Below are 16,822 nucleotides of genomic sequence, written 5' to 3' on the forward strand. Positions count from 1 at the left end.
CCACTGGGTCTTATTGAGTTATTAGAAGATATTTCAGTTATCCGTGCCCACTGGGTCTTAATGGAGGTTATTAGAAGATATTTCAGTTATCCGAGCCCACTGGGTCTTAATGGAGGTTATTAGAAGATATTTCAGTTATCCGAGCCCACTGGGTCTTAATGGAGGTTATTAGAAGATATTTCAGTTATCCGAGCCCACTGGGTCTTATTGGAGGTTATTAGAAGATATTTCAGTTATCCGAGCCCACTGGGTCTTAATGGAGGTTAGAGGTTTAATAGGACCCAGTGCCCACCATGCTGTCTCCTCTCCTTTCGCTCTCCCTCCTCTCCCTCTCACAGGTGTAATAGGCTGTCTCCCCTCTTCTGCCTTCTACCTCTCCTGTCTCCTGTCCTGTCTCCCCTCCTTTCCTGTCTCCTCTCCTGTCTCCCCTCCTTTCCTGTCTCCTCTCCTGTCTCCTCTCCTCTCCTGTCTCTCCTCTCCTGTCTCCTCTCCTCTCCTGTCTCTCCTCTCCTGTCTCTCCTCTCCTGTCTCTCCTCTCCTGTCTCTCCTCTCCTGTCTCTCCTCTCCTGTCTCTCCTCTCCTGTCTCTCCTCTCCTCCACAGGAAGTTAATGAGGCTGTCTCCCCTCCTTTCCTGTCTCCCCTCCTCTCCTGTCTCCTCAGGTATGGTAGGCGTTTTGTGATCCTCCTCTGTCTGCTCGTCCAGCTGTTGTTCAGCGTGGGAGCAGCCTTCTCTCCCAACATCTATGTTTACATAGCCTTCAGATTCATGGTCGGCACTACCATCTCAGGCGTCGCTATTAACACGTTTGTCTTAGGTGGGTACACTGCAATGTTCTACTACAGGTGAAGTCAGAAGTTTACATACACCTTTAGCCAAATACATTTAAACTCAGTTTTTCACAATTCCTGACATTTAATCCTAGTAAAAATTCCCTGTCTCAGGTCAGTTAGGAATCACCACTTTATTTTAAGAATGTGAAATGTCAGAATAATAGTGAGAGATTATTTATTTCAGCTTTGTTTCTTTGATCACATTCCCAGTGGGTCAGAAGTTTACATACCCAATTATTATTTGGTAGCATTGCCCTTTAAATTGTTTTAACCTTGGGTCAAACGTTAATAAGCATTCCCAAGCTTCCCACAATAGTTGGTGAATTTTGTCCCATTCCTCCTGACAGAGCTGTGTAACTGAGTCAGTGTTGTAGACCTCCTGCTCACACGCGCTTTTCAGTTCTGCCCACACAAGTTTATTATAGTATGGAGGTCAGGGTTTGTGATGGACACCTCCAATACCGTTGACTTTGTTGTCCTTAAGCCTTTTGCCACAACTTTGGAAGTATGCTTGGGGTCATTGTCCATTTGAAGGACACCATTTTGCGATCAGCTTTTACCTTCCTGGACTGAGTCTTGAGGATGTTGCTTCAATATATCCACTAAAGTTTTCTCTCCCATCATGATGCATCTATTTCGTGAAGTGCACCAGTCCCTCCTGCAGCAACAGCAACCCCCCACAACATGATGCTGCCACCCCGTGCTTTCACAGGTTGGTGATGTGGTTCTTTCGCTTGCAGCCTTCCCTGTTTCTCCTAAACATAACGGTGGTCTTATTGGCCAAACAGTTCTGATTTTGTTTCTCAGACCAGAGGACATTTTCTGCAAAAAGTTAAGAATTCTTTGTCCGCATGTGCAGTTGCAAACCGTAGTCCTGGATTTTTTCAATGGCGGTTTTGGAGCAGTGCTTCTTTCTTGCTGAGCGGCTTTCAGGTTATGTCGAATATGACTCGTTTTTATTACTGTGGATACAGATACTTTGTACCTGTTTCCTCCAGCACTTCACAAGGTCCTTTGCTGCTGTTCGGGATTGATTTGCGCTTTGTACCAAAGGTACAGTGGGGCAAAAAAGTATTTAGTCAGCCACCAAATTGTGCAAAGTTCTCCCATTAAAAAGATAGAGAGGCTGTAATTTTCATTATAGGTACACTTCAACTATGACAGACAAAATTAGGAAAAAAAATCCAGAAAATCACATTGTAGGATTTTAATGAATTTATTTGCAAATTATGGTGTACAGCAAATGAAAGACAAACATCTTGTGAATCCAGCCAATATTTCAGATTGTTTAAGTGTTTTATAGCGATAACACAATATAGCATTATATTAGCTTACACAATAGCCACACACACAATGCATTATTCACACGTAAATAGCGAAAAACCAGAAAAGATATATTTTTCACTAACCTTGACCAAACTTCATCAGATACAGTCATATAACATCAGGTTATACAATACACTTATTGTTTTGTTCAAAATGTGCATATTTAGAGCCAAACGTGGTTATACATTGTGAATATGTAGAACATGCAGAATGTCCGGAGCTTTTGGACACTCACCTAATCACCAAAACTATCATAACTTTACTAAAAAATACTTGTTGTATGGCAAATGAAGATACACTGTTCTTAATGCAACCGCCGTGTTAGATTTTTTAAAAGAACTTTACCATACACAAGCTTGCGTTATTGCGAGACAGCGCTCCCAAAACGGCAAATAGCAATACATTTTCACAGAAATACGAATAACATCATAAATTGTTCTACTTTTGCTGAGCTTCCATCAGAATCTTGTAACAAGGATCCTTGGTCCAGAATAAATCGTTGTTTGGTTTAGAATGTCTTTCTTCTGTGAACGCATAGCCACGCTAGCAGCATGTGGCAAGAATGTCCCATCCCACGCAAAAAGAAAATTCCAAAATCCAATAAACGTTGATATAAACGATAAATCGGTTGAAAAAACCTACTTATGATGTTATTATCACATGATCAATAAAATCAGAGCCAGAATATCCGCCGTATACCGAACGCTTATCAGAAGACAATCTGAGGTACTTCCGCGCCAAGAGAAAGAAAAGAAACCCACGTTCCAAAGCTCTTGTTCGGCCTCAGATCAAGCTAGACACCCCATTCCACCTTCCACTGCCTGTTACATCTAGGGGAAGGCGTATGAGTGCATGCAATAATTCGCAAATTAATAATGACCCGGGAACAGAGCATCGTTTCAGATTTTCACTTCCTGAATGGAATTTGCTGCAAAATGAGTTCTGTTTTACTCACAGATATAATTCAAACAGTTTTAGAAACTTGAGAGTGTTTTCTATCCAATAGTAATAATAATATGCATATTGTACGAGCAAGAATTGAGTACGAGGCAGTTTAATTTGGGAACGATTTTTTACAAAGTGAGAACAGCGCCCCCCTATTGAGAAAAGGTTAATGACTCCAACCTGAGTGTATGTAAACTTCCGACTTCAACTCTACGTAACTACCTTTTCACGTAGTGAAAACTAAAGCTCTCAAATGTCTTGTTTCAAATGCGAAGTACAGTTGTTTACTTCCCAGAAATAAGCTGTGTTACTGCTGGGCTGTAAAAAAAACTGCACCCCCAGCAGCTCTCTAGGACTCATGTTGCACACTACCATACTAGATGTTTGACATGGCCGTCAGACACCGACCTCTGGCATGTACTGTAGGTGTTTCCATCCTCCAGGTAACTAACCAGGTGCTGAGTAGACTGGTAACAACAGGATGGCGCTGTTCACCACTGACCTCTAACCCCTGACCTCTAACCAGGTGCTGAGTGGACTGGTAACAACAAAAGGGCTCTGTTCACCATCTTCTCCCACTGTTTCTATGCCATTGGTCTGATGCTGATGTCTGGGATTGCCTACGGGGTCAGAGACTGGAGGATCCTACAGCTGGTCCTCTTCAGCCCTGTCCTGTTCCTCGGGGTATTCTACTGGTACGTTCTTACCACTGGCCTGTCAGTCTGTCAGCTGGTCCTCTCCAGCCCTGTCTTGTTCCTCTGGGTATTCTATTCGAACGTACTGACCCCTGACCTCTAACCTGTCACTCTGTCAGCTGGTCCTCTGCAGCCCTGTCCTGCTGCTGGATTTATTCTACTGGTACGTCTCTAACCTCCAACCCTTTTACCTCTAACCTCTGACCCGTCAGTCTGTCAGCTGGTGCAGAGGTGTGGTTTTAAAGAAGCCTACTCCACCCATCTCTTTTGTAGACCCATCACTGTACTTGCTGGAACCATCCTTGACTCCCAATCCCTGATCATCTGTTAGGATCCTCCCAGAGTCAGCTCGGTGGCTGATGACCCAGGGCCGACAAGAGGAGGCTCGTCAGGAGGTCCGCAGAGCTGCGAGAGTCAACGGAAGGGAGATCCCTGAAGGCCTGCTGGACAAGGTTAGTTACATCGTCATCACTATTATCCTAACATCCAGCAGGTTATTATCAACACTATCATACTAACATCCAGCAGGTTATTATCATCACTATCATACTAACATCCAGCAGGTTATTATCATCACTATCATACTAACATCCAGCAGGTTATTATCATCACTATCATACTAACATCCAGCAGGTTATTATCATCACTATCATACTAACATCCAGCAGGTTATTATCATCACTATCATACTAACATCCAGCAGGTTATTTACATCACTATCATACTAACATCCAGCAGTGTTATTATCATCACTATCATACTAACATCCACAGGTTATATCATCACTATCATACTAAACATCCAGCAGGTTATTATCATCACTATCATACTAACATCCACAGGTTATTATCATCACTATCATACTAACATCCAGCAGTTTATTATCATCACTCTACTAACATCCAGCAGGTTTCATCACTATCATACTAACATCCAGCAGGTTATTTCATCACTATCATACTACATCATCAGCAGGTTATTATCATCACTATCATACTAACATCAGCAGTTATACATCACTATATACTAACATCCAGCAGGTTTCTCACTATATCATACTAACATCCAGCAGGTTATTATCATCACTATCATACTAACATCCAGCAGGTTATTATCATCACTATCATACTAACATCCAGCAGGTTATTATCATCACTATACATACTAACATCAGCAGGTTATTATCATCACTATCATACTAACATCCACAGGTTATTATCATCCTATCATACTACATCCAGCAGGTTATTACATCACTATCATACTAACATCCACGCAGGTTATTATCATCACTATCATACTAACATCCAGCAGGTTATTATCATCACTATCATACTAACATCCAGCAGGTTATTATCACACTATCATACTAACATCCAGCAGGTTATTATCATCACTATCATACTAACATCCAATCCAGCAGTGTTATTATCATCACTATCATACTAACATCCAGCAGGTTATTATCATCACTATCATACTAACATCCAGCAGGTTATTATCATCACTATCATACTAACATCCAGCAGGTTATTATTATCACTATCATACTAACATCCAGCAGGTTATTATCATCACTATCATACTAACATCCAGCAGGTTATTATCATCACTATCATACTAACATCCAGCAGGTTATTATCACTATCATCTAACATCCACGTTATATATCATATCATACTACTCAGCAGGTTATTATCATCACTATCATACTAACATCCAGCAGGTTATTATCATCACTATCATACTAACATCCAGCATTTATTATCATCACTATCATACTAACATCCAGCAGGTTATATCATCACTATCATACTAACATCCAGCAGGTTTTATTATTCACTATCATACTAACATCCAGCAGGTTATATCATCACTATCATACTAACATCCAGCAGGTTATTATCATCACTATCATACTAACATCCAGCAGGTTATTATCATCACTATCATACTAACATCCAGCAGGTTATTATCACTATCATACTAACATCCAGCAGGTTATTATCATCACTATCATACTAACATCCAGCAGGTTATATTATCACTCTATCATACTAACATCCAGCAGGTTATTATTACACTATCATACTAACATCCAGCAGGTTATTATCATCACTATCATACTAACATCCAGCAGGTTATTATCATCACTATCATACTAACATCCAGCAGGTTATCATCATCACTATCATACTAACATCCAGCAGGTTATTATCATCACTATCATACTAACATCCAGCAGGTTATTATCATCACTATCATACTACATCCAGCAGGTTATTATCATCACTATCATACTAACATCCAGCAGGTTATTATCATCACTATCATACTAACATCCAGCAGGTTATTATCATCACTATCATACTAACATCCAGCAGGTTATTATTATCACTATCATACTAACATCCAGCAGGTTATCATCACTATCATACTAACATCCAGCAGGTTATCATCACTATCATACTAACATCCAGCAGGTTATTATCATCACTATCATACTAACATCCAGCAGTTATTATTATCACTATCATACTAACATCCAGCAGGTTATTATCATCACTATCATACTAACATCCAGCAGGTTATTATCATCACTATCATACTAACATCCAGCAGGTTATTATCATCACTATCATACTAACATCCAGCAGGTTATTATCATCACTATCATACTAACATCCAGCAGGTTATTATCATCACTATCATACTAACATCCAGCAGGTTATTATCATCACTATCATACTAACATCCAGCAGGTTATTATCATCACTATCATACTAACATCCAGCAGGTATTATCATCACTATCATACTAACATCCAGCAGGTTATTATCATCACTATCATACTAACATCCAGCAGGTTATTATCATCACTATCATACTAACATCCAGCAGGTTATTATCAATCACTATCATCCTAACATCCAGCAGGTTATTATCATCATCTATCATACTAACATCCAGCAGGTTTTATCATCACTATCATACTAACATCCAGCAGGTTATTATCATCACTGTCATACTAACATCCAGCAGGTTATTATCATCACTATCATACTAACATCCAGCAGGTTATCATCACTATCATACTAACATCCAACAGGTTTTCATCACTATCATACTAACATCCAGCAGGTTATTATCATCACTATCATACTAACATCCAGCAGGTTATTATCATCACTATCATACTAACATCCAGCAGGTTATTATCACACTATCATACTAACATCCAGCAGTTTATTATCATCACTATCATACCTAACATCCAGCAGGTTATTATCATCACTATCATACTAACATCCACAGGTTTTACATCACTATCATACTAACATCCAGCAGGTTATTATCACACTATCATACTAACATCCACGGTTATTATCATCCCTATCATACTAACATCCAGCAGGTTTATTATCATCACTATCATACTAACATCCAGCAGTTATCATCATCACATCATAACTACATCCACAGGTTATTATCATCCTATCATACTAACATCCAGCAGGTTATTATCATCATTATCATACTACATCCAGCAGGTTATTATCATCACTATCATACTAACATCCAGCAGGTTATTATCATCACTATCATACTAACATCCAGCAGTTATTTATCATCACTATCATACTAACATCCAGCAGGTTATTATCATCACTATCATACTAACATCCAGCAGGTTATTATCATCACTATCATACTAACATCCAGCAGGTTATTACATCAACTATCATACTACATCCAGCAGGTATCTCACTATCATACACCCGCAGTGTTATTATCATCACTATCATACTAACATCCAGCAGGTTATTATCATCACTATCATACTAACATCCACAGGTTATTATCATCACTATCATACTAACATCCAGCAGGTTTTATCATCACTATCATACTAACATCCAGCAGGTTATTATCATCACTATCATACTAACATCCAGCAGGTTATTATATCACTATCATACTAAATCCAGCAGGTTTCATCACTATCATACTAACATCCAGCAGGTTATTATTATCACTATCATACTAACATCCAGCAGGTTATTATCATCACTTCATACTAACATCCAGCAGGTTATCATCATCACTATCATACTAACATCCAGCAGGTTATTATTATCACTATCATACTAACATCCAGCAGGTATTATCATCATATCTATAAACCGTAATATTACACTATCAATACACATCCAGCAGGTTATCATCACTATCATACTAACATCCAGCAGGTTATCATCACTATCATACTAACATCCAGCAGGTTATTATATCACTATCATACTAACATCCAGCAGGTATTATTATCACTATCATACTAACATCCAGCAGGTTATTATCATCACTATCATACTAACATCCAGCAGGTTATTATCTCACTATCATACTAACATCCAGCAGGTTATATCATCACTATCATACTAACATCCAGCAGTTATTATTATCACTATCATACTAACATCCAGCAGGTTATTATCATCATATCATACTAACATCCAGCAGGTTATTCATCATCACTATCATACTACATCCAGCAGGTTATTATCATCACTATCATACTAACATCCAGCAGGTTATTATTATCACTATCATACTAACATCCAGCAGTTATTATCATCACTATCATACTAACATCCAGCAGGTTATTATCATCACTATCATACTAAATCCAGCAGGTTATTATCATCACTATCATACTAACATCCAGCAGTTATTATCATCACTGTCATACTAACATCCAGCAGGTTTTATCATCACTATCATACTAACATCCAGCAGTTATTATCATCACTATCATACTAACATCCAGCAGGTTATTATCATCACTATCATCCTAACATCCAGCAGGTTATTATCACCACTATCAACTACAATCCAGCAGGTTATTATCATCACTACATACTAACACCAGCAGTTATTACATCACTATCATACTAACATCCAGCAGGTTATTATCATCACTATCATACTAAATCCAGCAGGTTATTATCATCACATCATACTAACATCCAGCAGGTTATTTATCACACTATCATACTAACATCCAGCAGGTTTATTATATCACTATCATACTACATCCAGCAGTTTATTATATCACTATCATACTAACATCCAGCAGGTTTATTATATCACTATCATACTAACATCCAGCAGGTTTTAATTTCACTATCATACTAACTCCAGCAGGTTTCTTATATCACTATCATACTAACATCCACAGGTTATCATCACTATCATACTAACATCCAGCAGGTTATTATTATCACTATCATACTAACATCCAGCAGGTTATTATCATCACTATCATAATAACATCCAGCAGTTATTATCATCACTATCATACTAACATCCAGCAGGTTATTATCATCACATCATACTAAACTCCAGCAGGTTATTATCATCACTATCATACTAACATCCAGCAGGTTATTAATCATCACTATCATACTAACATCCGCAGGTTATCATCACTATCATACTAACATCCAGCAGGTTATTATCATCACTATCATCACTAACATCCAGCAGGTTATTATCATCACTATCATACTAACTCCAGCAGGTTTATCATCACTATCATACTAACATCCAGCAGGTTATTATCATCACTATCATACTAACATCCAGCAGGTTATTATCACCACTATCATACTAACATCCAGCAGGTTTTATCATCACTATCATACTACATCCCAGCAGGTTATTATCATCATCTATCATACTAACATCCAGCAGGTTATTATCACACTATCATACTAACATCCAGCAGGTTTATTATCATCACTATCATACTAACATCCAGCAGTTTATTATCATCACTACATACTAACATCCAGCAGTTATTATCATCACTATCTACTAACTCCAGCAGGTTATTATCATCATATCATACTACATCCACAGGTTTTATCATCACTATCTACTAACATCCAGCAGGTTATTATCATCACTATCATACTAACATCCAGCAGGTTATTATCATCACTATCTACTAACATCCAGCAGGTTATTATCATCACTATCATACTAACATCCAGCAGGTTATTATCATCACTATCTACTAACATCCAGCAGGTTATTATCATCACTATCATACTAACATCCAGCAGGTATTATCATCACATCATACTAACATCCAGCAGGTTATTATCTCACTATCATACTACCATCCAGCAGGTTATTATCATCACTATCAACTACATCAGCGGTTATTATCATCACTATCATACTAACATCCAGCAGGTTATTATCATCACTATCATACTAACATCCAGCAGTTATTATCATCACTATCATACTACATCCAGCAGTTATTATCATCAACTATCATACTAACATCCACAGGTTTATCATCATCACTATCATACTAACACATCACAGCAGGTTATCATCACTATCATACTAACATCAGCAGGTTATCATTACTATCATACTAACATCCAGCAGGTTATCATCATCACTATCATACTAACATCCGCAGGTTACATCACTATCATACTAACATCCACAGTTATCATCACTATCATACTAACATCCAGCAGGTTATATCACTATCATACTAACATCCAGCAGGTTATTATCATCACTATCATCTAACATCCAGCAGGTTATTATCATCACTATCATACTAACATCCACAGTTATATCATCACTATCATACTAACTCCAGCAGGTATTACATCACTATCATACTAACATCCAGCAGGTTATTATCATCACTATCATACTAACATCCAGCAGTTTTATCATCACTATCATACTAACATCCAGCAGGTTATCATCACTACATACTAACATCCAGCAGGTTATTATCATCACTATCATACTAACATCCAGCAGGTTATTATCATCACTATCCATACTAACATCCATCAGCAGTTATTATCATCACTATCATACTAACATCCAGCAGGTTATCATCATCACTATCATACTAACATCCAGCAGGTTATTATCATCACTATCATACTAACTCCAGCAGGTTTTATCATCACTATCATACTAACATCCAGCAGGTTATTATCCTCACTATCATACTAACATCCAGCAGGTTATTATCATCACTATCATACTAACATCCCAGCAGGTTATTATCATCACTATCATACTAACATCCAGCAGGTTATATCATCACTATCATACTAACATCCAGCAGGTTATCATCACTATCATACTAACATCCGCAGGTTATTATCATCACTATCATACTAACATCCAGCAGGGTTATTATCATCACTATCATACTAACATCCAGCAGGTTATATTATCACTATCATACTAACATCCAGCAGGTTATTATCATCACTATCATACTACATCCAGCAGGTTATTATCATCACTATCTACTAACATCCAGCAGGTTATTATCATCACTATCATACTAACATCCAGCAGGTTATTATCATCACTATCATACTAACATCCAGCAGGTTATTATCATCACACTATCATACTAACATCCAGCAGGTTATTACATCACTATCATACTAACATCCAGCAGGTTATCATCAACTATCATACTAAACCAGCAGGTTATTATCATCACTATCATACTAACATCCAGCAGGTTATTATCTCACTATCATACTAACATCCACAGGTTATTATCATCACTATCATACTACAATCCAGCAGGTTATTATCATCACTATCATACTAACATCCAGCAGGTTATTATCATCACTATCATACTAACATCCAGCAGGTTATTATCATCACTATCATACTAACATCCAGCAGGTTATTACATCACTATCATACTAACATCCAGCAGGTTATTATCATCACTATCATACTAACATCCAGCAGGTTATTATCATCACTATCATACTAACATCCAGCAGGTTTTATCATCCACTATCATACTAACATCCAGCAGGTTATTATCACACTATCATACTAACATCCACAGGTTTTTATCATCACTATCATACTAACATCCAGCAGGTTATTATCATCACTATCATACTAACATCCAGCAGTTATTATCATCACTATCATACTAACATCCAGCAGGTTATTATCATCACTATCATACTAACATCCAGCAGGTTATTATCATCACTATCATACTAACATCCGCAGGTTATTATCATCACTATCATACTAACATCCAGCAGGTTATATCATCACTATCATACTAACATCCAGCAGGTTATATCACCACTATCATACTAACATCCACAGGTTATTATCATCATATCATACTAACATCCAGCAGTTTTATCACACTATCATACTAACATCCAGCAGGTTATATCATCACTATCATCCTAAAATCCAGCAGGTTATTATCATCACTATCATACTAACATCCAGCAGGTTATTTCATCACTATCATACTAACATCCAGCAGGTTATTTCATCAACTATCATACTAACATCAACAGGTTATTATCATCACTATCATACTAACATCCAGCAGGTTATTATCATCACTATCATACTAACATCCAGCAGGTTATTATCATCACTATCATACTAACATCCAGCAGGTTATTATCATCACTATCATACTAACATCCAGCAGGTTATATCATCACTATCATACTAACATCCAGCGGTTATTATCATCACTATCATACTAACTCCAGCAGGTTATTATCATCACTATCATACAAACATCCAGCAGGTTATTATCATCACTATCATACTAACATCCAGCAGGTTATTATCATCACTACATACTAACATCCAGCAGGTTATTAATCATCACTATCATACTAACATCCAGCAGGTTATCTCCTATCATACTAACTCCAGCAGGTATTATCATCACTATCATACTAACATCCAGCAGGTTATTATCATCATTATCATACTAACATCCAGCAGGTTATTATCATCACTATCATACTAACATCCAGCAGGTTATCATCACTATCATACTAACATCCAGCAGGTTTATATCACACTATCATACTAATCAGCAGGTTATCTCATATCATACTAACATAGCAGGTTATTATCATCACTATCATACTAACATCCAGCAGGTTTATTATCATCACTATCATACTAACATCCAGCAGGTTATTATCATCACTATCATACAAACATCCAGCAGGTATTATCATCACTATCATACTAACATCCAGCAGGTTATTATCATCACTATCATACTAACATCCAGCAGGTTATTATCATCACTATCATACTAACATCCAGCAGGTTATTATCATCACTATCATACTAACATCCAGCAGGTTATCATCACTATCATACAACATCCAGCAGGTTATCATCACTATCATACTAACATCCAGCAGGTTATATCATCACTATCATACTAACATCCAGCAGGTTATTATCATCACTATCATACTAACATCCAGCAGGTTATTATCATCACTATCATACTCATCCAGCAGGTTATTATCATCACTATCATACTAACATCCAGCAGGTTATTATCATCACTATCTAACTGAACATCCAGCGGTTATTATCATCACTATCATACTAACATCCAGCAGGTTATTATCATCACTATCATACTAACATCCAGCAGGTTATTATCATCACTATCATACTAACATCCAGCAGGTTATTATCATCACTATCATCCAACATCCAGCAGGTTATTATCATCACATCATACTAACATCCAGCAGGTTATTCATCACTCACTATCATACTACATCCAGCAGGTTATTATCATCACTATCATACTAACATCCAGCAGGTTATTACCATCCTATCATACTAACATCCAGCAGTTTATTATCATCACTATCATACTAACATCCAGCAGGTTATTATCATCACTATCATACTAACATCCGCAGGTTATCATCACTATCATACTAACATCCAGCAGGTTATCATCACTATCATACTAACATCCAGCAGGTTATTATCATCACTATCATCCTAACATCCAGCAGGTTATTATCATCACTATCATACTAACATCCAGCAGGTTATTATCATCACTATCACTAACATCCAGCAGGTTATTATCATCACTATCATACTAACATCCAGCAGGTTATTATCATCACTATCATACTAACATCCCAGCAGGTTATCATCACTATCATACTAACATCCAGCAGGTTATCATCACTATCATACTAACATCCAGCAGGTTATTATCACACTATCATCCTAACATCCAGCAGGTTTTATCATCATATCATACTAACATCCAGCAGGTTATTACACCACTATCATACTAACATCCAGCAGGTTTATTATCATCACTATCATACTAACATCCAGCAGGTTATTATCATCACTATCATACTAACATCCAGCAGGTTATTATCATCACTATTCATACTAACATCCAGCAGGTTTATCATCACTATCATCTAACATCCAGCAGGTTATTATCATCACTATCTACTAACATCCAGAGGTTATTATCATCACTATCATACTAACATCCAGCAGGTTATTATCATCACATCATACTAACATCCAGCAGGTTATCATCACTATCATACTAACATCCAGCAGGTTATTATCATCACTATCATACTAACATCCAGCAGGTTATTATCATCACTATCATACTAACATCCAGCAGGTTATTATCATCACTATCATACTAACATCCAGCAGGTTATTATCATCACTATCATACTAACATCCAGCAGGTTATTATCATCACTATCATACTAACATCCAGCAGGTTATTATCATCATTATCATACTAACATCCAGCAGGTTATTATCATCACTATCATACTAACATCCAGCAGGTTATTATCATCACTATCATACTAACATCCAGCATTTATTATCATCACTATCATACTAACATCCAGCAGGTTATTATCATCACTATCATACTAACATCCAGCAGGTTATTATCATCATTATCATACTAACATCCAGCAGGTTATTATCATCACTATCATACTAACATCCAGCAGGTTATTATCATCACTATCATACTAACATCCAGCAGGTTATCATCACTATCATACTAACATCCAGCAGGTTATTATCATCACTATCATACTACATCCAGCAGGTTATTATCATCACTATCATACTAACATCCAGCAGGTTATTATCATCACTATCATACTAACATCCAGCAGGTTATTATCATCACTATCATACTAACATCCAGCAGGTTATTATCATCATTATCATACTAACATCCAGCAGGTTATTATCATCACTATCATACTAACACATCCAGCAGGTTATATCAATCACTATCATACTAACATCCAGCAGGTTATCATCACTATCATACTAACATCCAGCAGGTTTATTATCATCACTATCATACTAACATCCAGCAGGTTATTATCATCACTATCATACTAAATCCAGCAGGTTATTATCATCACTATCATACTAACATCCGCAGGTTATTATCATCATTATCATACTAACATCCAGCAGGTTATTATCATCACTATCATACTAACATCCAGCAGGTTATTATCATCACTATCATACTAACATCCAGCAGGTTATCATCACTATCATACTAACATCCAGCAGTTATTATCATCACTATATACTAACATCCAGCAGGTTATCATCACTATCATACTAACATCCAGCAGGTTATTATCTCACTATCATACTAACATCCACAGGTTATTATCACTATCTACTAACATCCACAGGTTATTATCATCACTACATACTAACATCCAGCAGGTTATCATCACTATCATACTAACATCCAGCAGGTTATTATCATCACTATCATACTAACATCCAGCAGGTTTTATCATCAATATCATACTAACATCCAGCAGGTTATTATCATCACTATCATACTAACATCCAGCAGGTTATTATCATCACACTCTAACATCCAGCAGGTTATCATCATCACTATCATACTAACATCCAGCAGGTTATTATCATCATTATCATACTAACATCCAGCAGGTTATTATCATCACTATCATACTAACATCCAGCAGGTTATTATCATCACTATCATACTAACATCCAGCAGGTTATTATCATCACTATCATACTAACATCCAGCAGGTTATTATCATCACTATCATACTAACATCCAGCAGGTTATTATCATCACTATCATACTAACATCCAACAGGTTATTATCATCACTATCATACTAACATCCAGCAGGTTATCATCACTATCATACTAACATCCAGCAGGTTATTATCATCACTATCATACTAAACATCCAGCAGGTTATTATCATCACTATCATACTAACATCCAGCAGGTTATTATCATCACTATCATACTAACATCCAGCAGGTTATTATCATCACTATCATACTAACATCCAGCAGGTTATCATCACTATCATACTAACATCCAGCAGGTTATTATCATCACTATCATACTAACATCCAGCAGGTTATTATCATCACTATCATACTAACATCCAGCAGGTTATTATCATCACTATCATACTAACATCCAGCAGGTTATCATCACTATCATACTAACATCCAGCAGGTTATTATCATCACTATCATACTAACATCCAGCAGGTTATTATCATCACTATCATACTAACATCCAGCAGGTTATTATCATCACTATCATACTAACATCCAGCAGGTTATTATCATCACTATCATACTAACATCCAGCAGGTTATTATCATCACTATCATACTAACATCCAGCAGGTTTATTATCATCACTATCATACTAACTCCCAGGTTATTATTATCACTATCATACTAACATCCAGCAGGTTATTATCATCACTATCATACTAACATCCAGCAGGTTATTATCATCACTATCATACTAACATCCAGCAGGTTATTATCATCACTATCATACTAACATCCAGCAGGTTATTATCATCACTATCATACTAACATCCAGCAGGTTATTATTATCACTATCATACTAACATCCAGCAGGTTATTATTATCACTATCATACTAACATCCGCAGGTTTATCATCACTACATACTAACATCCAGCAGGTTATTATCATCACTATCATCCAACATCCAGCAGGTTATTATCATCACTATCATACTAACATCCAGCAGGTTTTATCATCACTATCATACTAACATCCAGCA

The 16,822-nt window shown here is 36.9% G+C and overlaps 1 protein-coding gene across 1 annotated transcript in view; it reads left to right on the forward strand.

The window, feature by feature from the left end:
• Positions 1–16,822, forward strand: part of LOC120027941 (solute carrier family 22 member 13-like) — a 65,201-nt gene that overhangs the window by 19,326 nt on the left and 29,053 nt on the right. Inside the window, exons 3-5 of the mRNA XM_038973033.1 lie at positions 563–816; positions 3,630–3,798; positions 4,130–4,250. Coding sequence (XP_038828961.1) covers positions 563–816; positions 3,630–3,798; positions 4,130–4,250 — 544 coding nt within the window. The remainder of the gene's footprint in view (positions 1–562; positions 817–3,629; positions 3,799–4,129; positions 4,251–16,822) is intronic.

Source organism: Salvelinus namaycush, chromosome 33, assembly GCF_016432855.1.
Source record: "Salvelinus namaycush isolate Seneca chromosome 33, SaNama_1.0, whole genome shotgun sequence".
NCBI lineage: Eukaryota > Metazoa > Chordata > Actinopteri > Salmoniformes > Salmonidae > Salvelinus > Salvelinus namaycush.